The following is a 22685-nucleotide window of genomic DNA, read 5'->3' on the forward strand; positions in this document are numbered from 1 at the left end:
GTGCATGGTTTGAAATATTCGCATGCACACAGTCTCACTGCATTTCCTTCTTTTATAATAACCAGTTTATATGTGGTTACACATTTACATATTTTTTGCACATATGCATTCTTTATACATCTGTCCCCAGCTCTCTATCGAATGCACAGACAGACTTGATATCAATTTTCTCATCTCACTCAGAAAGAAAGCCGGCATTGTTCCAAAATACGTTGGAAGTTATTGTCTTCATATAGTCTGTTGCATCCAATAATGTAATTGCAGCTCTAATTCCCTGCTGGCTAAAACTACTTTAGTCATATTTAAATAGCTGAGCAGCATGTCTGATATTTTATTACCTTCATTATGCTGTAAATCTATGTTGCTGTGGAACATCTGAACATGAAGCACATCACCTCTTACATACAGTATGAATCGTAAAAAATGAAGTGTTTGCCTCAGTTTTACTACAGTGCATGGAGAAAGTGAAAAAATCTCGCAGTGATTTATTGGGAAGTAAAAACATGGTGTGGCGTACAGAAAAGAGGCCGCCGTCTCTCCTCATCACTGCACGCTGCTTAGAGTCCCTCTGCTTAATGGATTTAGAAAGAGATGGAGGATAGATAAATGAATGGGTGAGGGGAAGGAGGTGGTTGAATAAAACAGGAGTGACTGGGACATTGTGGTGGTTAAGATGCACCCTGTAACCACAATGTATGGATCAGCCATGGGACCTTTGTCACAACGGTCTGCTCTCTCTAATCCTGTCTTCTCCTTTTCATATCTACTGAAGAAATGGTTCTTCCACCTTTTGCTATGATGTAGGCATGTTTTGTTGCAATTATTTAAAAATCAATAATTACTGTCTTCCTGGTAATTGTAAACAGAGTACCGCATAAAGACACCTTGCTGTGGTGCTTAACAATGGAAATGTTGGTTTCTGATTCAGTCAGCAGTTCAACCAACACTTAAATGGAGCTGCAGCAATGTTGCACATCAAAGTGTGTCCAGGTGTTGAATTCTACTGCTTACAAAAAAATAAATCATGCCTTTAGTGTCTCCAGAGCTGTGCGAAGTCTGATCAATGTCCTCGGGTGATGTCACTTGAGTCAACGTCAGTGGTGGGCATAATGGAGCTCTGTAACCCGCTCCTCACCTCTGCTTGTGGGCACAGGCTGCATTAGCCGCTACTTGTACAACACAACCAAATGTCTGACTTTCAGTGGTGGAGTAGTGTTGTGGATGATGTAGGCACCGGGTTTTGACAAGGAAGTGTGCAATACAAAAGACGACATCTCCGGCTCTGCTGCATCAGCCGTGGTCTAGAGGTTAGAGAAGCGGCTTGTGATCGGATGTGTCCTTGAGCAAGGCATTTAACCCCCCTATATGCTCCCCGGGCGCCTGAAGCGGCAGCCCACTGCTCCTGTGTGTTTCACTGCACGTTGCATGTGTGTGTTTCAATCAGCGTTGGGTTAAATGCAAAGAAGTAATTTCCCAGTTTGGGATCAATAAAGTAAATTAAAGTTTTTGAACTGTTCATCAACATTATAGGATCACAATGCTAAATCAGTGGAGTGCTCTTTTGTAAGTGAACTCAGGTAGTTTAGTGCTTTGCCATAAAGCTGTGGGACTTGCCAGAGACAGACTTAACAGACTAAAGCTGTATTCACACGTGCACTGCCGCCTGGACATTACCTGGAGAAGCTGTATGTGAGAACTCAAGTGTCTGAATCCCAACCAGACATTGAACGGACTTCACCTGCCAGCCCATGTGTGAACAGAGCAGGTCGCTGCAGAATTCACAGCGAGCGAGTGGCCGTGTTGATGACGTCGCACAGACTGTAGCTGCATGCCTGTGTATTGCTTTTCAATCTTTAGTTGATATTGCAGATACATCCAAATACATGTAGTATTAATATCAGTGCAAAAACAGTAGTCATTATGGATGAGTCTTGCTCCTCCTCCTCCACCCAGGTACCACCCCTCAACTAAAGCAAGCAGATCCTAACACGGACGATCTCCTGTTGTATGCTACACGTGTGAAAGGTAAACTCTGGACAATGTCTGGACCTGAAGAGAAAACGGCTCAGGACTCTACAGCCATGCTGGTACCTCTGTCAGGCTGTAATAGACACAGCAGTGCTAACATTAACATGTCAACACAGTGAAAATAATGCATCATATTCACCACCTTCGTTTATTCTGTTAGCATGCTAACGTTTGCTGATTGCAATAGCACTAAACACAAAGAATAGCTTTGGTTTTGCAGGTATTTAGTCAGAAACAGAAGTATTGGACAAATTGAATTTTTCACCTGATGATTGTGGTCATTTAAAAGGTGATGCATTATCAATCATTTGTACCTTGCAGCTAAAAGGAGTGACTATATGTACCAAATGTACTATATATTCAGGCAGATGTCAGCTGTTAATCAGCTGTGAGCAGTTCCCATCAACACCTTTCCATTAACACTAATGATGTTGATATCTAATTCAGTCACATGTTTTTGAATATTTTGCTTGCGTGTGTCTCTGAACACCCAGCGCTGTTTTTTGTGATTCTTGCTGTACCCTAATCAAATTTAGACTGTAATTAAGACTGTTTGGACTTTCTAATATAGACTTCAATTTAAAACCCAACAGACTGGTCCCAAAATACAATCAGTTCACACCAAATTCTTCAATGATTTTCCTCTTGGATTGGTAATGGGGGTGGATTTGCTGCATTGTGCTGCATGTCAATAAGGCTTATAGAAAGTCAGGAGGAAAATTAGAAGGCTGGTATCAGTATTTATGGCATTCAAATTACTGATTCAACTCTACGTAACTCTGTATAGGCAGCACTCAAAACAGATACTTGAGTCGGTTATTTGCTGGACTTAATGTGCTAAGATATTTGGGCATGTGGCTTTGTGTTCATTTTGCATTCAGTTTGAATATCTCAGTTTTGCAATTAGTCACTCTGGCTTTGCAGAATGTTGTTTCACTTACATTCTTCACAAGTCTTTGCCCAAGTAGCCAAATCCTGACAGAGTGGGATCCCTCTCAAGTACACTGTGACAGTCATGCTGGTTGTGACTGCCAATAGAAAAAAGCAGCCCCAGGCCATGACACAATCCTGAACAACGGAGGCCTCACATGCAGATGTCACATTCTGACTCATCAGATGAAAGGCCAATACTCATCACAGATCTACTCTCTGTATTTTATGGCTCTGGCAATGGATTTAGTCTCTGTATTTTCTCAGTTTGTATGCGAAAGTCCAAGCTCAGAGAGCGGTGCGTTCATCCAGTCAGGAAGAGCTCATTTTCATGTCTGTGTATGGACTTATCCAGGTTGTAGGCTAAAGCAAACGAATCGCCTTTACTGCAATGGCATGTCACTTGTAAGGCTGTGCAAAAACAATGTCATGTATATAAAGGATTTAAGTTTTTTGTCCATCTTTTACCAAGAACTATGTATCCAACCTGAGGAAGCTGTTAAACATACAAACAGTGACATTATTTAACGCCCCAAAAGTCCCAGCTCAGGGTGTGGTGCTCTCCAAAAGCACTGAAACTTTGGGGGTGGCAGCTCTGACAATTTCTGATAGGTCAAGTTTTAAAACTCTGCAGCTACAAACCAGTTAGATTTTTGTTCACTGTGGACTTAAACTGGATGTGAGCAAAACTGACGTGGAAAAGCAGCCATTGTTTCTTCATACTATGCACTGATTTGTCTATCTTTGCAGGTCTTTAGACCACGGTGGAGCGCTGCTTTCATTAAAAAGGTGATAGGGTGAAGTTTGTTGAGTGATGACACGATCAGTCAACAAACAAAGCACAATCCCAAGCTCGTAATTTAAGTCTGAACCCATGCTGGCTGGGGCTAACTTACATGGCACCTTCACATCCACCCTGTTAACATCACATTTTATGAACAGCACCCCCACTCATGAGAGGGGCAGAGCGCAGACCATAAATCCACCTCTCTGTGCTTTCACTGTCAGTGAAGCTGTGGTCAGCTCAGCTAGGCCAGTGCAGTAAATGTGGTGTTAATAGAGAACTCATCTGTTCCCGGGGACGTTAGGCTGACGTGGGACTGCAGGATATTTGAAACATGTCACTTAATGTGCCCACTACTTGCCAGCCTGGTCGTACTTGTTGTAGGTTTGACCGCTTTCTCTTCTCTTTATGTGGGCAGTTCAGTTTTTATTTTATGGAAAAAAGGTGTATGACATACTTATGAAATTGTTCCATTCACACTTCCGGCATTGTCTAAAGCCCCATTCAGCCTGGATTCATTTCTCTAGGAGATGTGATTTAACATCACCCGCACCAGTGATTTAAATTCTGACTGGAGCATGGATGTGGGTACTTTTTCACCCCCACCTCTGTCATGATTACAGCTGTTTTTCTGTGAACTGGCAGGTCCTCCTGTAATTTAAATCCTGTCCAGAGCAATGTCCTTGTATTTTAAAGTGGATCCTTGCTCCTCCTTCTACTTTTTTCTTCTCTTTATCAGCTCACTGAGACATTTGTCTTTTGTGGAAGGAAACGCTCCTGCTAATCTGGCAACATACTAACACCAACATCTAGGAAAATCCAAAAAGATTAAAGCCATTAAGAGTAAGAGTAAGTATCATTGATTGTGCTGCCGTAGTGTCTGCTAGAGGTAGGCAGTGTTGTGCAAGTTCTTGAAAAATAGTAATTACAGTTATTAGTTACCTCATTAAAGAGCAAATGAATTACTTCACTGATTATGTCCACCAAAAAGTGATTAAAGTGTTATTGTGATAAGTAACTTTGTGTTGCTTTTTGAATTTGTGCTGGACTTGGTAATAGGGCTGACCAACAATCTCATATTCCAATGTAAGTGATTTGATTTTTCCTGTTGCATTCTGAATGATGCTCAATGACATACAGTACATACCAAAATGTAAAATACTGCTGTATAAATATAAAAGAAAACACTTTCAGGAAGAGTTGCAAACAACATAACCCAGCATCTGAGTCTGGTGTTTGTTTTGAGCACTCGCTGTAGTTCTGTGGCTCTCATCAGCAGACCCTCTCCTTACTGTTTGACATGATTGTTGTGTGGGTGGTAAAAGATGCTGGTGGTGTTTCAGCCTGTTGTGGAACTTTTCTTTAGTATCATTTCAAACTACTTTTCACACCTAGATGACGTCCATGCGACAGAAGTAGCCACTCCTTTAGGTCTGAGCTCCGCATTTCGTCTTTCTCCGGTCTGGAATTACCCCATCTGTGTCACATTCACCCTCCTCCACGTTTGTTACTTTCCTGCATGCATCCGAATGCAAAGCATCATCCACCTGACAAATATCCCATCATGCATGCCTAGTGCTGAGTAGTTTGTTAAGTTTGCTGTTTAATGTAGCATTTAGCAGCTCCTGTCTGCAGTGTACCCACGGATGGACAGACAACCAGCACTGGATTACTGAAGAAGACCCAAGAAAACGTCTCTTCTCAGGCACATTCTATTATGTCTATGCAGATTTATGGACATTGGCGATACTATCCTCACTGAGTGGAAGTTACACTGTGTTTCATGTCTGTGTGTTCAGATTTGACATCTAAACACAGCATCTCTGCCTCCCCTTCAACTCTTCAGCACCACGCCCAGGAGCTAAACTAAAACTAAAAGATTTACTGTATCATTACAGTGACACATAAATCATGTGGCAGATTAATCTGTAGAGAACCGTCAATGATCAATAATGTTTTCATGCAAGGCCTGCAAACATTTCATCGACCTGGGGGTTAACGGCAGGTCTGTGGCACAACCTCAACGGGTTGAAATGATGTGCAGGTCACACATGAATCACAGAGCAACCAGACTTACAAAAAGTTTTGATGTAATAAAATAAGTGAATACATTCATTCTAAATTTATACCCGACTGGAGTTTAAGTCTTAGCGTAGCATTTTCCAACTTCTCTCTACTGCATGTCTTGAATCTCTGGAAGAGGGCTCAGTCACAGAATAGGATTTGAGTAGCACAAAAGCACATGATGAGGGATTCTTCACCCATTCATGAGTAAGTTGTTAAAAAAAGTTAAAGTTAAAAAAAAACAGGCTAGGAGGCTGCCATCCACCCACAAGCCTGTAGCCTGGTCTGTGAATTATATGTAAATAAGTTAAAGTTGTGACAAATGCATTACTAAACACAAAAAATGTACTTTTATCTACTCACACTCACATAAAGACATTAATTCTTGATATAGTGATTATAAACGCAAAATAGGGATGCTGAGAAACTGTTGAGTTTTCAGGTTCCGGTGAATGTACTGACCAGTAATGACCTGTAATGACCAGTACTGGCGACCACGTGTTCCGATTGGCTCTGGGCTGTCGACTGGGTTTGGGGTACGTTCATCTCAAGAATACATTGTTTCTTTTACACAAGCAGTGTTTAAAAAAGCTGCAAAGGCAATTTTCTCTCTAATAAATCTTAAGAACGTAACATCAACTAGAATAGAAATACATAAATGAATACACACAGTGATGGTCACGGTACTGACTGTCATGGCATGTTTTCCTTTTTTACTGTTACTGTGGAATATCTCTGCATATAGCATGCATGCGTGTGTGTGTGTGTGTGTGAGAGAGAGAGAGAGAGAGAGAGAGAGAGAGAGAGAGGGAGAGAGACCCAGCTGCTGCTGAGCTGCCCTCCCCCATTCTCCAAGGACGTTGTGCCAACAGAGATTCAGCTGCTTTGTCTCAATGTCTCTCTACCTCTCTCACTTTGTCCATGTTGTCGATTCCACTTCCTCTATATCTTAAATGTCTCTGTCCATTCATGTCCTGTTCACATTCTTCATTCTGATCCCCATTAGCTTCCACAAAGTGGTCACCAGCTTACCTGGGGTATGTACAAAACTAGAATGATAAAAATAGTCAAAGTCACACAGTCACAGTCACAAGTCTCTGTCTCTATGTCTCTCTATTATTGATATATTCATCTTCTTCTCTGTCTGTCACTGTCTTACTGTCTCTCTATGTCTCTCTTTCTTTCTCTCTTTCTTCTTCTCATCAACTCTTATTGAGTCTTTTTCCATGTTATCTCTCCATCTCTACGCTGCCATGCATCATTATGTATCTCTGTACCTCAGTGCTCCTCTATAGCTAGCGCAGAGCATTTGTGATTTTTGAAGCTGAGCTCTTTGTTAACAGCTTCCCTTATTTCCAGGGCTGGCCTGCCACCTTGTGGTCATAGAGAGAAGAGGCATAGACGTGCCAAAGCCTGCACGTACCACACAGAGCTCTACACAGAACCATTAGTCTTTTGCATTGAAAAACAGCAGCTGTACAGTACTACTTTACTCCACTCCATGTAGATGGAGTGGAGTAAAGTAGATGAAACTACTGAACAGGAAAGAGATTAGTGAAAACTAGCTCGACCTCAACCAACTACAGCCAAAAAAAAAAAAGCTGTGATACACTTTAATCACACAACCACCCACATTTTACTTCCACCAAAGAACTATTGAAGGAATGTCTAACACTTATACTCTAACTGCTGGACTGAATGAAAGGCAGCACAGAAGCACAAATCTTGGCTGCACAAGAACAGGCCCTGAGTACAGGATCAATAGAGGCAGAGATCTACTGCACCAGACAGGTGTAGGCTGTGCAAAGGTGGTGTGGCTTCAGCAGATTCCAAGAACAACACCTGAGGTCTCTGTCTGGAAGAGCGCAGTCCTAGGAACAGCTAAGATACTGCACAGAACCCTCAAACTCCCAGGCCTCTGGTAGAGGGCCCGAGCTTGAGGAAAAGACACCCCTGTTAATAAATTAATTAATCTTAATAAATGATAAAATCAATCAATATAAAATCATCCAATAGTATATATGATAAAAAGCTGAAGCTTAAAGGAAACTCATCTAATTGAGCGAGGGAGAGAGATCAGTTATCTGGCCAACCTGGTACAACCTGTCTCTTCCTGCTGAGGAATGGAAACTTGACGATAACTCGTGACCCCGTCCAGAGCCTCTCAGCCCGTTCGAAGTCCCATCCTTGTACTAGCAGAGAGAGTGAAAAAGAACTTAAACTCCAAATTTGTAATCCACAGTCAGTTGGAATTGAATTTTTCTATGTCCTTCTTTGCGATGTTGGGCTGCTCACTCACTCCTTCACTAGAGTTGGCTTGAGGTTGAAGAGAAGAAGAAAGAAGAATGCTCTCTCTCTTTAAGGGGGGCTCTCTGAATCCCTCCTTTTCATTGCACACATCCTATTTTTGCCAATATTTTGGCAGTGAACAAATACATGACTCATACAGTCAAGGTCATGAGTTGCTTTTCATCAGCTCAGTTTAAAACACTGTTCACTTAATTACACTTCAATTTTTTACTATTCTTTTTCTTTATGATTACAGGTGATTAATAACAATAACAGCAGCTTACAATAATCATCATTACAACATATCATATGACAAAAATACATGTGCACATTACCATACTAGAACTGGGTGACAGACGTCTTGAGTGTGACAGGGGAATGGGGATCTCAACCTCCAAAAAACTGAATAGGTATAAAAACTCTTTCATCCCTCCATCAGTGAATCTCCCAAACACAGAGCACGAGGGGCTGCATCGCATAGACTTTAATACACTTAATGTCTATTTTTGCACTATAATTCTATGTATTTTTATATGGCACACTTCATGACTAAGATCAAATTTCCAGAGGGACAAATAAAGTGATCTTGAATCTGGGAATCTTGAGTGTCTGTCCAAAATGTGATGGCCATCCAAAGTGGTGGAAACTGGACCAGCTTAAACAGTTCTCAGTTGTAACCTTTAGGGTAAGACTCTATAGGACTGAGAATCGATGCCTTTAAACTGAGAGCTGGTCCAGTACCTCCTGTGCAGGGGTGACCCGGGCTCTTTTCCTGTATTTAGTTGGAACCATGTAGCGTCACCCTGATGGCAGCAGTTCCTATTCTGAATACAGGACATGGAAGGGGTCAACACTGATTTTCCCAGCCTGTTGAACGGCAGTCTTTGCAAAGAGCATTTGGAGGGAGTGATGCTCCCTTGTGTCCATCACTTTCAAATATGTTTATTTGTGATTTTAACTTAACAGATATGTTACCAAACCAAGCTGAGATTCTGTAATATACTCTCTCTCACCGCATGACCCTCCATCCATCCCCAAACACCCTGAGTCTGTACAAGAAGTGGAGTCGCTGTTGGTCCTGGTGCATGCAGAACTCACATGGACATTCCAAGACAGATCACAGCCAAAATGAACACCCCACTATTTGTAGGAATGAACCTGGGTAATACGAGTGGGTGACAAGTGTTTTCTCAGTGTGTACAATGAGATTATGCTCATCACACCATAATACAAACTTTTTAACCCCCAAACTGTATCTAGAAATGTCAGTGTCTGTATCCCCCAGTCCCAAGACAGCAGTGTGTAATCAGTAACCTTGACAATGAAAATCCTGAGCTGACTGCTTGTACAATAATTCATACACAATGTAAACAGAGTCTCACACACTCAGATAACGTCTGGTTCACCTGAATATTCTGGCTTCTGCTGGCCAGAAATGAGTGATCTCAACAGATGATATATGGGTTAACAGACATCTGTGTGAGCTTAGTGAGAGGGATGTGTGTCTGCCGCCTGGTACTGAAGGCCGAGCTGAAGTCTGCAAACAGCAGTCTGGCACACACCTTGGAGGTGCTGTAAATGAAAGTGTATTATGGTTTGTATTGCATCATCAGTGGTGAAGGGTGTAGTCCTGGGAGTGACGATGATGAGCATGATCCGATGGCTGGTAGGCAGGGAGAGGGAAGATGTGAATGGCATAGGAGAGCAGGCAGGAGGCAGGTAGCAGCAGGTTTAATCACCCAGGGTGGGAGACAAGGGAGATCTGGAGCACAGGAAAACACAATTTCAGCACAAGGAACAAGATCACTAGAACAAGGTTTGGCTTTGGTAGCTACACAGTGGATGACAGAACCAACTGGCTAAGACCAGAGGGAAAGCTGGTGTTGATATCCTGTTGAGGATGATGAGAGCACTTGTGGCCACGCCCACAAACACAAATGGGGGGGGGGGGTGCAGATAGAGAGAGGAGAGAGAGAGCTGAGAGAGGAGAGAGAAGAGAGGGAGAGAGTCAGCTGTCAGTGTCAGACAAGTGGAGACAGAGACACACTTCCTGCTGAACACGCAAGAGCAGAGTTCCTCTCAAGAATAAAAGTTACTGACTTTGATTCTCTGCCTGATCAAATTAAAATGCAACACATCCGTGGAGAGAAGAAAGTCAGCAGCTTAGCAGCAGCTAAATATGTCTAATTGTGTCACAGCCTGAGAGACAACCATCACAACACCTGACACACCTGTCTATATTTACCATCAGTTTTTTTCTTTTTTAAGAAAATTCATGTGTTGCAGATCATTCTGTGACGAATTAATTCATTATTTTCATTATATATTTTTTTAAAGTTATTATTATTTTTAAAGTTATTATTGTTAATTATCTATTTAATGTACATATCTAATTTTCTGTTTATATATCTAATCTAGCTAATCTAATTTGTGTGAATTATCTGTTGTGTATATGTTTTTGCTCGGTTACTTTTGTTGTTGTACTTTGTATTTGTAATGGCTTTGGCAATATTGTTGATCTACAGTCATGCAAATAAAGCTTATTGAAATTGAAACTGAAAATTGAGAGAAGAGAGACAGAGGAGAGAGGGACACAGAGAGACACACACACACACACACAGAGACAGAGAGAGAGTGAGAGAGAGACAGAGAGAGAGAGAGACAGAGAGAGAGAGAGGAGAGAGGGACACAGAGAGACACACACACAGAGAGAGGGAGAGACAGAGAGAGAGAGAGGAGAGAGGGACACAGAGAGACACACACACAGACAGAGAGAGAGAGAGAGAGAGAGAGGAGAGAGGGACACAGAGAGACACACACAGAGAGAGAGAGAGAGAGAGAGAGAGAGAGAGAGAGAGAGACAGACAGAAAGAGAGGGGGAGAGAGAGACACAGTGAGAGAGAGAGAGATGCACACACACAGAGAAGACACAAAAGACAAGAGGGTGAGGAACAGGAAATCAGGAAAATCATACAATCAAAAACATGGATGAACAACAAGGATCATGACAGTGCTGCAAACTGTAGGACTTGTTGTTGGGGTGGAGTTTTAGTGTCTTTTGAGGTATAACAGCATCCACACAGAAGATGGTGATGATGGATCCTAAAGCCTTACTGAATTTTTAAATTATTTAGCTAAATTTCTTTAGCATTATATTTACAGCAGGCCATTGAGCACAATGCAAACACTTGATTTATTATATAAAAAAAAAGACTGCTGTCAGATTATAAGGCAAAAGTTCATGTCCAGTAGTCTCATTCCATGATTAATGTATTTTTACGCTTTTATTTTGTAATACACAATTCTTAATTCATCAAGCCAATGTTCTGCTTTTAATTTGAAGGCAACACTGCCTTCTTTCCGGGAAGGATCCTTTTAGCTTGACACAGTTTATTTACTTCCCCTTCGCCAAGGAAACCAACCTGTATACACAGACACAGAATGTACAGAGTTGTATTGGTCCAATAGCGACAAAGACATTAGATAGATAGATAGATAGATAGATAGATAGATAGATAGATAGATAGATAGATAGATAGATAGATAGATAGATAGATCTTAACTGCTACACGTCAAAGGTATGTTTAGACCTATATTTGTATGTATGCATGTCAGTCTGTGTGTTTATAATGTGTGTTTCAGGTCACATTTCTTCCTAATTGTCAAGTTTTTTACACTTTAAAACTGGATTATAGACTGACAAACCAGTTTCTTAGTTTTTGTTATTATCATTAAACTATATTATAACTATATTAAATGTTTTTTTCTTGTATGTGAATATGGGTAAAGAAAACCTTAGAGGGTAGCTTTCAAGGTAAATCCAGCACAATAACTGGGACTCAAGCAGGGCACTGTTACATTAGAGTCAGTGAACTTTGGCCAACCTGCTTTAAATAAATAAAAAAAAAAAATTTAACCTCACCTTTAAGGTACACACCCTGATTTTCTGTGTGTGTGTGTGTGTGTGTGTGTGTTTCCAGTGTGCAAAGATGCCGTCAGGTGAGGGGAAGAGTGACATGGAGCGCCTGGGTATCTTTAAAGAGATGAGCTACATCTCTGCAGGGGACAAGTACACTCCACTCACAAACCGTAAGTCTAGTACCTTTTTATCCACCTTCATGGCTTGGTACCACTAGTGGTGAGTAATCACAGTAAATATGACTTGGTATATGTAAACATGTGGTGTCTTCCTTCCATATCCAGGTCCCGTCAATGAGTCAGCCTATCGTGGCCGGCAGATGCAGGCTGGCGTTGCTAAACAACGATGTGCTCTGCAGAGCGGCTTTTTCGACAAGTCTTTCAACCGGATTTTTGAACGTGAGGCACTGAGTGACCCGCTGAGGCTGGCCCGACAGAACCGCATCCAGCAGGCCAAGAAAAACCTGGGCAAGGCCTTCCTGCCCTGCAATGGAGTCAAGAAGCCGTGAGAGAACACACACACGGGCACATGCACAGACACGCAACAGAGAACACACACACAAACGTTAACATACATCAAAATATAAACTGTAAGATTGTACATAGAGTAGCTCTGGAGCAGGGGTGGGGAGCCTTCATTAAGGGCCATTTTTATTACTATAGCATCCCACTATACATCCCACACATAACCTCTAATGTGATGGCTGAAACTGCCTCTGCGAGTCTTTACAAGAGTCAGTTGTGAAAAGAACTGCTCTCAGTGGTTGGTTGTCCTGCTTCTAGAACTTGAGTGGAGGGAGGTTGTTGTAGAAAAATTATTTGGGTCGTGGTTTTGCACCCCAGAATTAACAAAATACTCAATACTCAAAACCTCCTCAAGAGCTGCCTTGCTTATTGTTTTCATCATGCAAATCATACACCATGGACCCAACTGTCTACACACGAGCTTTGTTAAAAAGCAAGTATCTTTATAACAATTCACAGGAATTTATTCAGGATCTTGCAGCAGTTACTGTACCTATATCAACTTTAGGGTTGCATGAATTCATGGAATGAACATTGTTATTAGAACATGTACATTTGCTTGTCTACGGAGGTGCAAAGTTAGTTAGATATAATATAGGATATAATATTTAGTGACATTAAAATAAAGCATTATCTCAACCCTGATCTAGTTATTCTATGAATTGCTGGACTAAAGCATATCTATCCTTATTATACTGCAGGTAATCACAGAGTAGCACTATCACATGCCTTTCTTACATGCCTTATAGGCTATAAATTAAGAAAACTTACATTTCCATTAGAAGGAATTAAATTCTTGACATAGTCAAGTATAAATGTAAATGAATTCAAACTTGGTTTAGTAATGAATCATTATCTCCCTTGCATAAAAGAAAAGGAACTTAAAGGAAGAAAATATAACTTACTTCAAATAATTGGCTTGCTGCTATATCAGTCCACTCACCGGTCAAACCTGGAAATGTATTAACTTGCCCTTTAAACCTAATGAGTCCTTTTTCAGTACATGAAGTAATAGCACAGAAACAATCTTCAATCTAAAGGCAATGAGTGTCTCTTTAATAGAAATCTAAAGGGGTCCTTAAATGACATATGGGCCAGCAAAACAAAACAAAGGTGTATATAAAGCTCTATATAAGCCCATATAGATATCTATATATATAGATTTATACAGAGAATATCACACAAGCAAGTGACTTGAGGCCAGTGAGCTCAGAGAGTGGGCAACTGGCTCTCACAACTACAACCATCTGAGCCTGCTTCTTAGCTAAACAATAAACAGCCCTGTGCTCTAGATTTAATACACGATAAAAAAACATAACTCCCTCTTTGTTAAATGCAAGACACACATTACTCCCTAAAATAGGGAGTAACACTATGCCATCTAAAACAACCTACTCTTTTGGCATTTAGCTGAAAACAGCATAAACCATTTGAGTGAAAACTTGTACAAAACTTCTAACCAAAATCCGCCAAGCTCATAAACATTCATTTGGATGTTAAAACTTCACCATGAGACAGGCAGCATATTTACACATATTAAATATGAATGCCCACCTTGCAGTCCCTCCTCTGCTCCAGAGACACAGTCTTGGCATATGACACAATCAGAAATTGACATTTTCCAGTGCTCCCCAAGATCGAAAGCTGCTGCTTTAAACATGGTCTCAGAAGTTTATCAATCCTGACAAGAACAAAATTACAGCTGAAGAATGAATGCTGTCCCTCACTGAATTAACAGATGTTTAAAGTTAAAGCTACTGGTTTTTAGTGCAGTAAACAAGGGGATTCAGTTCAAAAATGTACTTTCCTGTCATGTGACACACTTCTAAAATCATGCACAGTCTCACGTCTACTCATTTGTTTGTACTTACGACTCTTTCTCACTACTCCATAATCTCTGTCTGCCTCCAGCTGTGGTTCAGGTAGTTACTATGGGACACTGTCGGGACCAGTCGAAGCCATGAGTCCAATGTCAGTCGCCCAGAAAGCCCGTCGCTCACCTGGACGCAACATTGTAACCTCACCTCCCAAGAAAGGCAGTGGTTACAGGTTGATGGCAAGAACTCTTTCTAAAGTGCCAAACGAGCATATTTTAACTTCTTTTTTTTTCTGTGCCACTAAAATAACTATGTTACTAGAGGGTGAAAATGCACCCACAAATCTGCAAGCAACTTAATCAAATATTTCAAGATTTTGCATATTATGAATTATGTGACACCTGTTTCAGGACACTCTCTAGCATCCAGTGAACTCATAAATCAAATCTCAAAGCTTTCATGGGAATATAGATCTGTTTTTAAATATAGTTTCTAACACTGTTTATGAATTATACTTACTTTTTAAATTAAAACATACTCTGTGACAAGGTGACTGTGACTAACACATGATGATAATACAAAGTGACAGTTTTATTTTGTGCAGCTGAAGTTAATACCATGTTATCTCCTGCAGCTATCCCAATGTGACACTGTCCAAAATTGAGCTGTATGCCTCAGACCCCTATGACCGAGCCAAAGAAGCACTGAAGGTAACACACTCTGGATTATTACACCTTTGGCTCTGATTTGGTTTTGGCCATCATTTCTGTTGTAATGCCATTACACTCACCTAAGTATGGCCAATGGTTCAAGGCCATTTGTGTTACGGGTTTTTTTTTCACCAGTTACATTCTTACAGTAAAAGTAAACTAAGCTAAAAGGTTGACCAGAAAAATAGTTCTACCTTTGGCTTTCTCCATCTGTCATGGCAGCCCCTTGTCCCTTGTTGTAGCAGTGCCTAAAGAGTCTCAATAACTGAGATATGCACATCATCTAAGACACAAGATGGTTTTTGTTTCATTTCATTTATTACTGACCTTTAGGTCACCAGGCTAAAACATTACTTTGTTTTACTCTGTCTCTCCTTTAATGTTACCACTGTGCATTGTTGCAGCACTTTAAACACATTTGTGGACACAGATTAGAGTTACTTAGTTAGTAATAAACTAGGATTACTCCTTAATTAACTTCTCACTCTAAATATAATAACGTGGTTATTTCAACTGATGCAATTATAAGAAGAACAGTTCATACTCTGACAGACGAGGTTCAATAAAACTGGAAGGTGACACACAGCGATAAAGGTCAAAGGTCAGCACTTTGAATATGGCTTGCTGTCGGCTGCAAGATTTTGCCTCTCTGTGTTGAAAACCCAGGTTCTTGTTTAACATGAGCTTTATTCATGTGTGTGCATCTGTGCATGGAACAGAAGGAGACAACAATCCATCAGTCCAAGTTAAGACATGGCCCCTTCAAGATCAACCTTCACCCCCGAGATTATTTCCAAGGCAATCCATACCGCAGTGACAGGCCACTCCCACCGGCACAGAAGCCCCTCCCACCAGGACAGAAAGTCCCTCCTGTCCCCTTCAAGCCCCCGTCCCCGAGCAAAAAGGTGACCATCCCTCTATCTGCCGTACTGCATCTGGATTACAGGGAAGTATTTGACTGAATGACCTGTCATATGTTTGTTTTATACAGTATTTTACTGTACAGTCTGTGTGTTTGTGCTGATGTATCTTGTGTTAGATTGGAGGAATGAAAGCAGGGACGTTTGACCCTTATCCCTCACACTCTGCTGACCCGTACGTCATTCGCCGTCCCAAACCAACCAATCAACAGCCAATTTTCCGTCCTGTTCCTGGTCCTAAGAGTACACCTGTCAAGAGCATCATCACCATCAATGTTAACAGGTGGGTCCCTGTCTCTCTCTAGCGATCCTCACCTTCTCTGTTCCCACATGGAGGGCTCGCAGGTGCTACTAGTCACCACCTGGACATCACAATGACTTCTCCTCATTTATAGAAAAGTTCCAAATTTAAGGAGGCCTCATTTTACTTGACATTTCTAGGTCGGAAGTTGAGAATTAGTGAGACTGGGACTCGAACATTTTTGATAGTAGCATTATAGTTTATGTATATAATTTTGTTATAGATTGCTCCTGCCTATTTCAAAATGAAAAAGAACAAGAAAAAGAAACCCATGATGGAGATGGGTTTGCCTTTTTGAGGGCATATATAGCAAATGGCACCTTGTGTCATTTAATTTGAATTCTTCTTTGAACATAGGTCAGACATGGCAATCTGAACTGCTCATAAAGGTCAGTTCTATGTTGTAGGAGGGCCAGCACTCTCTACAGGCCTCAGTGCAACCACGACCGCTCCATGACCTGAGCCACGTCGTTTTGGAATTTTGGAAGGCACAGACAAACGATGCTGTCCTGCCAGTTGAGGCATTACGTCAGAAAACACTTGAGTGTGTCAGTGTAAAGAGCAATTTGTTGTTTGTTTCATTTAGAGGATTTGTTGGCCAGTGAATTATCCCCAAAGTGGCTCAAGATATCCTGAAGTTCCTGATGTCTGATATTAATTTGCCATATAGTACATGGCAAAGTTCTGTTTCTTTTTTACTCCTGAAATGGATTTAAAAATAAATAAATATATAATATAATATAATATAATATAATATAATATAATGTAATATAATATAATATAATATAATATAATAGAATATAAGAATCATTGACTTTGGATTAACTTTGACATTTTCAAGACATTATTAGTTGAATGGTAAATATGACATCATATTCCATTTAAGTTGTACTTTGTTCCAGAGGACAGCTGTAATTTCAGCTGCTATCTTCAGCAAGAACACTAATAACTAGTTTGTAAAGAATATGTCAAACAAATTTGATTTGAAATCTTTTTCTAACTTGTTTTTTCTTCTTTGTTTCAGGACTGTGCACACTGCAAACTACACCTCAGCCATTCCAACTGTGATGACCCTCTGACTACATTACCCATACTGCACCAACACTGACTGACTCTTTTACCTGCTGCATACAGTACTTTAGAAGTTATTTTACTGCATCTGCTTCACTATCAGCCATCATGAGATTCCTACAGATGTGCCTTAAAAGGTCTTTCTTTCAACGTGAAGACAATACAGCTTCAGCCATCTTCATGAACATTTGCTTCTTTCCTTTCCCTGTTTTTTTTTTGTCTTGCATTCTGTGACATGATGCCTTTACTAAGAGACTATAGACTACAGCAGTATGTCTTTGGAAGTTGTCTATACTGGTTTCCTGTGATGAACTGGATGATAGTTGATTGTATTATATTTCAGAAACTTGGTTGTGCTGTACTTACAATCTACAGAAAGGATGCTGGGATATGCGTTGTTCTGCTGAGAACATGGTAAACAAAGCTGGCTGCCTGTTAAAAAGTATTAAGTCGTCTCCCGTGTTTTGTAGCACTGAGCACACCACAATGGTCATGTGGTCTTCTTGATTTACTGTGCATTGGTAAAGCAGACCCTGATGTCCATATATACTCATAACTCTGAATATTAATGCAAACACACTGTGGAATTTATGTGAAAACTATTTAATTTAAAACAAAAAGCAAGTGTACAGTAACACAAGCCTTGACCTGTAAATGCATTAATCACATCTTAATGATATTAACAACTATTAACAGTTATTGTGTGAGACATGACACTTTGGCTAAATATATAAAGATTACCCACTGAATGAAATAAGCTTAAACATCAGACATTTCTCATCTCATCAGACATTTTGACATATCATAGCTTTTATAAGGAGCTGGTTCAGAATGCGTAATGTTTTCTCTGTATGTAAAAAATAAATGGGAGTCGAGGAGAAATCCTGGTCAAACAAAGTGAAATGAATCGAGGAACCCAGACGGACCCACAGAGTGGAATAAACTTTCTCCAGTGAACGCTGAACGTGTACGTCAGGCTGCTATCCGGCTCATGATTGGTCGACAACGCTGCTCAGAGGACGATCTCTGGGAGAGCTTCCGTTTCCCAGAATGCACAGCGGCAAACTGCACTTTATAAATGTAGCGGTGACTTCCGGTCTGCCTCTCCTGTGGTGGAACCGTGCTTGACACATGGGCGTCCGACTTTCTGTTAACTACGGTAAGTATTTCAGGTCTTGGTGTACTCATTTTAAGAAATATACATTGTTGGATGAAATAAAACCCTCACTAGTGAGTGAAGCAGTTAACCCGTAGTTGTGTAATTTAGCTTTTTAGCTAAAATGATCGCCTTCCGTTAGGTCTGTGCAGAAATGGCGGTTTTATATGAGTTAGCGTCACAACATCGTGAATGTATAGTGAACTCTTCATGATTTTTGTAGGCGATATGTTTCTGGTCAGAAAACCGCGGAAGTGTGCAACACGAGAGCTCTGGAGTGCACAAACTTAGCCGCTCTTAGTTAAAATAGATACCGTTCACAATTGTGCACAATGTTGACGGTGGACAACTAGGAAAACATGCTAAAAAGAGAAATTAAACCTTCAGGTGTTGTAGACAAAGTGAGAGGTGCGTACCGTGGTATGGTTAGGTTTGTCATGCCCACTCCTACTGGATGAGACGATCCTGAATGGGGCTATCAAACCTGCGAAATGCTAACAAGCCGCCCACAACGTTTCCAAACCAGTTTTAAAAATGGCTGAAACACTATAGAAATTGCCTCGGTGGATCCTTGCAGGGTGTCTGGTCTCGAGACAAAACTTCAATATGTGCATGTTTTACCAATCGACACTTCCTTCCAATGAAATCTGTCTTTGGAAAGCTTCAAAATTATAGAAAATGCATTTAAAATAAAAAAAAGTGCTTTTACCTACAGCTAAGCTGTTTGATAAGTGGAGTCGTATCTTAACATGTGACTGGCCACTATCAGTGAATATGAAGCAGCATTTTTGATGTATCAAAGTAGGAAATCTGAATCCAAAGTGTATATATCTTTGCAGTCCTATGGTGTGTAAAACAGTATCATCTTAAAGCTGGAGTTGCATTAGTGTTTTCCCTGCATATTGAAGGGCTGTTACTCCACAGCAGGAAACAGATGCTCATTGTAGACTACTGCCCACTGAGTTTGATTGGTTGACCTACTTCATTTTGCACTAATGAGACTTTCATGTTGTCCCTTTCAGAGATGCTGGGTCCCCTGCTGAACCCATGTTGAGGCGGAGTGGCAGCCATGGGATAGTTACTAACCTGCTTTGCCTTTGGGACTAAAGGTAAATACAAGCTGTGAATGACATATTACAGGAAAAAAGCACAAGATTGCATTTGATCACTTTTGACTGACAAGGGGCGCACCGATTTAGTGACATGACAATGAGAGTTAAGGATGCAGGGGGTAGATTGTTCAGTGATGGACCTCTGCACAAGGCTCTGCTTTGTTATTGTAGCAGAACACGCGTGGTGGTTCCCTCCCTTCCACCCCAGCTCTAAGTCAGCTGACCAGGCAGTCTGTGTCTGGCTCAGTGTTACAGTGCTGGTAGATGAAGCCTCTGGACGTGGTCTCAGCTGTGCAGGCTCTGTTTTAGAGTCTGCTGCTTCAGAGATGCTGCAGAGCGCGGCCCGACGAGAGTGGCCTGTCCTGGACAACAGCAGGGCAGGCCTAGTGCAGGGCCGCACATTCACATAGTGATGCCACAAGGGGTGTTTTACTTTCCATGATATTGCCAGTTCCTGTTGAAAGTTTTAGCTGTGCTTGTAGGTTGAGAAAAAATATCGACTGGTAATTGATTTTTTTTTTTTCACCAATAATGTGATTTAAGTCATTCCAAGTTATTTGTGGTGCAATTAATGTAGTTCCTCCAAGGGATCAGTTTCTAAACCAGTAAAAGGAGCCAACCTCTAGAAAAGTCAGACTTGAACTATAGTGTCCTACAGCTTTGGACATTTGTTACATATTACCTAAATCCTAATTCAAATTGTGGCTCCTGAAATTTTAAAATTGCACCTTCAATCCCAATTTTTTTATAAAAACGATTATAGTTCCAGCCCTAATAGCACCCAATTAATTCAGAGACAGGCACGAGAACTGCAGTATGACCTTCGACATAAACATGGCCTGAAGCGCTCTTACTGCGACTGTATCCCAGTTCTGTTTGTCACTTGTGATGATATTACAATTGGTTTGGAACTACAAGGACTTGGAATTTAATGACTCAACTCTCATCTGACATGTCAGTTCAAAGTGGAGCCAGATTGTTTGAAAGGTTACCAAAAATCAGACAAATGGTAACTCGAAGCCTTTGTAAACTTGTCTGAACCAAACATTTCTTTTCCTTGAATGTTTTGCAGGCAGGGCCTCTGAGCTGTGGTGTGGAGCTGACAGTCATGCTGCTGGCTGACTGAAGGTGAGTGTGGCTGAACCACACATACCTTTTTATATTAAAACAGTCATGTTACATGCTGTGATGACTGAAATTATAACACATCATGCAGACAAACACCATGGTGAACTTTGATCCCTGAGCATAGCAGCTGACTGTCAGCAGTGATCAGTAGTTTGGTTCTGGTTGTACTGACTGCTCATTTCTCTACAGGAGCATGTGGAGCAGCTGGCCTGCAGGGGGCGGTAAACACCTACAAAGAACTGAGACTCACCAAGGTACGGATGACTGTCAGTGTGGATACAGAAGGCATTCACAGTATTCTGTATGTTGTGTGTAGAGACAGAGTAAACCCAATCTGTACTGCCGTGGCAGAGACCTCCTCCTCTCTGCTGTGGAATCTTAGTATTGGGAGAGAAACCTCGGGACTTTGGCACAGGTTTAAGTAAAAACCATTTACCAGAACCTGACTGAAGACCTGAAACAAGCTTCTAATAGTAATAGTCTGACAGTAAACTTAGGTGTGAGCTGTCTGGTAATACTTGTGTTTTTTGTTTTTCAGTGTGTTCAGAGTTATGCTGCCATGCTGCTCTGAATGAAGTGCCTGACTCAGTCACCTTCAGGGATGTGACTGTGCTGCAAGTTATCAGTACACCCCATGTTTCAACCATGTCTGCTCCACCTGATTGAGGTTGCAGCTGTTAATAGAACTTGTTTTAAACATTTTGTTGGATGTCCTGAGGGCATCACCTGCGTTTGACATCTACAGGAAATTATTGCATCGGCATGAACAGAATGAAACTCTGGTCTTTGAATTAAGGTGCAACTTGTATTAAAAGGTTGGATGAGCATTTCTAACTGGAAGACGTGACAGGCATTGGTTTCTATTTATTTTTATTATGTTTTTTTCACGCAATTTTATTACAGGATCATGGAGAGAGGTGCATCAGTGAATGTGTCTTTGGTAGGGTTCGAACCTGTTCAACCCATTCAAGTGATGCACTGATGCTACACAAAGTTTCTCATATTTGTGTGTATTGTTTTTTACCTGTACACTTGACCTCATTGGAAATGAGGGCATTCTTTCACTAATTGAAGATTTAAATGTTGAATGAGGGGGAAAATTATCTAAATTATGAACAAATGTTTGAATAAAATTTGATCTTGCAGCACCTCAATATCCAGTTTGGTGATTTGTTTTAGGTTAACAAATTTTCAGATCTGAATCAAAGGCCTCAAGAATAAATCCGGTGTCATAGTCAGGTTTTTATTTTACTTTCAACAAATGCCATGTGTTAGCTTGTCAATACCTCTGACCTTCCTACCCTGTCTGACTGCTCCATCTCTCTGCTGAAGATTTTGATTGCAGGTCAAAGTACTCTGTGTCTGATACTTGGTGCTGGGCAGGTAGTGTACAGTATCTTTATCAGAGCGTTTTCATTGACAGCAGTGAAACTGCAGCTTAGAAACAAGGTTAACAAGAGCAGCGAGACTGAATCAAAACAGTAAATTTGTGGACTGCAAAACCAATGAGCTGAAAGATGCCAAAAACACCCTGTAGAGCTGAGGGCGCCTGAATAGTCAGATCATTTTTTGTGTATTTATTACTGTGAGTTAACACCTTTTACAGTACAGGTGGCCATGTGATCACCTGTTGAAAAAAATGTTGATTAGGACAGATTTAAGATGGTAAAAAGAACAGCTACACTGTGGCAGTCACTGACTTGCATAAGCATGCAAATGTTCTAATATTTAGCTTTTTTTTTTGCTGTTATGAATAAAAAACCAATTGGCAAATGGCAAAAGGGAACACAGAGACAGAGAAATGTAAAAGCAACACTATTTAACTATGTGACAAAATAGTCTTTGGTTGATATCTGTCAATTCTGTTGATATAGTGTCATGACAAGAGAGAATATAGATGAACAAATCTTCATCAGAACAAACCGTGTTACA

The 22685-nt window shown here is 40.8% G+C and overlaps 1 protein-coding gene, 1 long non-coding RNA gene and 1 other non-coding gene across 3 annotated transcripts; all 3 read left to right on the forward strand.

Annotated features, from left to right (window-relative positions):
• Positions 1-11554: 11554 nt before the first annotated feature.
• On the forward strand, positions 11555-17557 carry c9h4orf47 (chromosome 9 C4orf47 homolog). The gene is made up of 8 exons (XM_041944641.1): positions 11555-11673; positions 12076-12184; positions 12299-12518; positions 14450-14587; positions 14990-15065; positions 15785-15970; positions 16105-16268; positions 17311-17557. The coding sequence occupies exons 2-8, from the start codon at positions 12085-12087 to the stop codon at positions 17363-17365; spliced, it is 939 nt and encodes a 312-aa protein (XP_041800575.1). The 5' UTR covers positions 11555-11673; positions 12076-12084; the 3' UTR covers positions 17366-17557.
• An 886-nt stretch (positions 17558-18443) lies between these two features.
• On the forward strand, positions 18444-21899 carry LOC121611847. The gene is made up of 5 exons (XR_006007118.1): positions 18444-18516; positions 19536-19622; positions 20698-20753; positions 20943-21007; positions 21292-21899. It is a non-coding gene; the product is annotated as an uncharacterized LOC121611847 (long non-coding RNA).
• On the forward strand, positions 19829-20028 carry LOC121612112. The gene has a single exon (XR_006007132.1). It is a non-coding gene; the product is annotated as a small nucleolar RNA SNORA74 (small nucleolar RNA).
• Positions 21900-22685: the final 786 nt, after the last annotated feature.

Source organism: Chelmon rostratus, chromosome 9 (assembly GCF_017976325.1).
Source record: "Chelmon rostratus isolate fCheRos1 chromosome 9, fCheRos1.pri, whole genome shotgun sequence".
Taxonomy (NCBI): Eukaryota; Metazoa; Chordata; class Actinopteri; order Chaetodontiformes; family Chaetodontidae; genus Chelmon; species Chelmon rostratus.

Coding starts and splice junctions, on each gene's coding strand:
- c9h4orf47 (XM_041944641.1), top strand. CDS start 12,085: ATGCCGTCAGGTGAGGGGAAGAGTGACATGGAGCGCCTGGGTATCTTT. Junction 12,185..12,298: donor GTACACTCCACTCACAAACC/GTAAGTCTAGTA, acceptor TTCCATATCCAG/GTCCCGTCAATGAGTCAGCC. Junction 15,971..16,104: donor CCCCGTCCCCGAGCAAAAAG/GTGACCATCCCT, acceptor ATCTTGTGTTAG/ATTGGAGGAATGAAAGCAGG.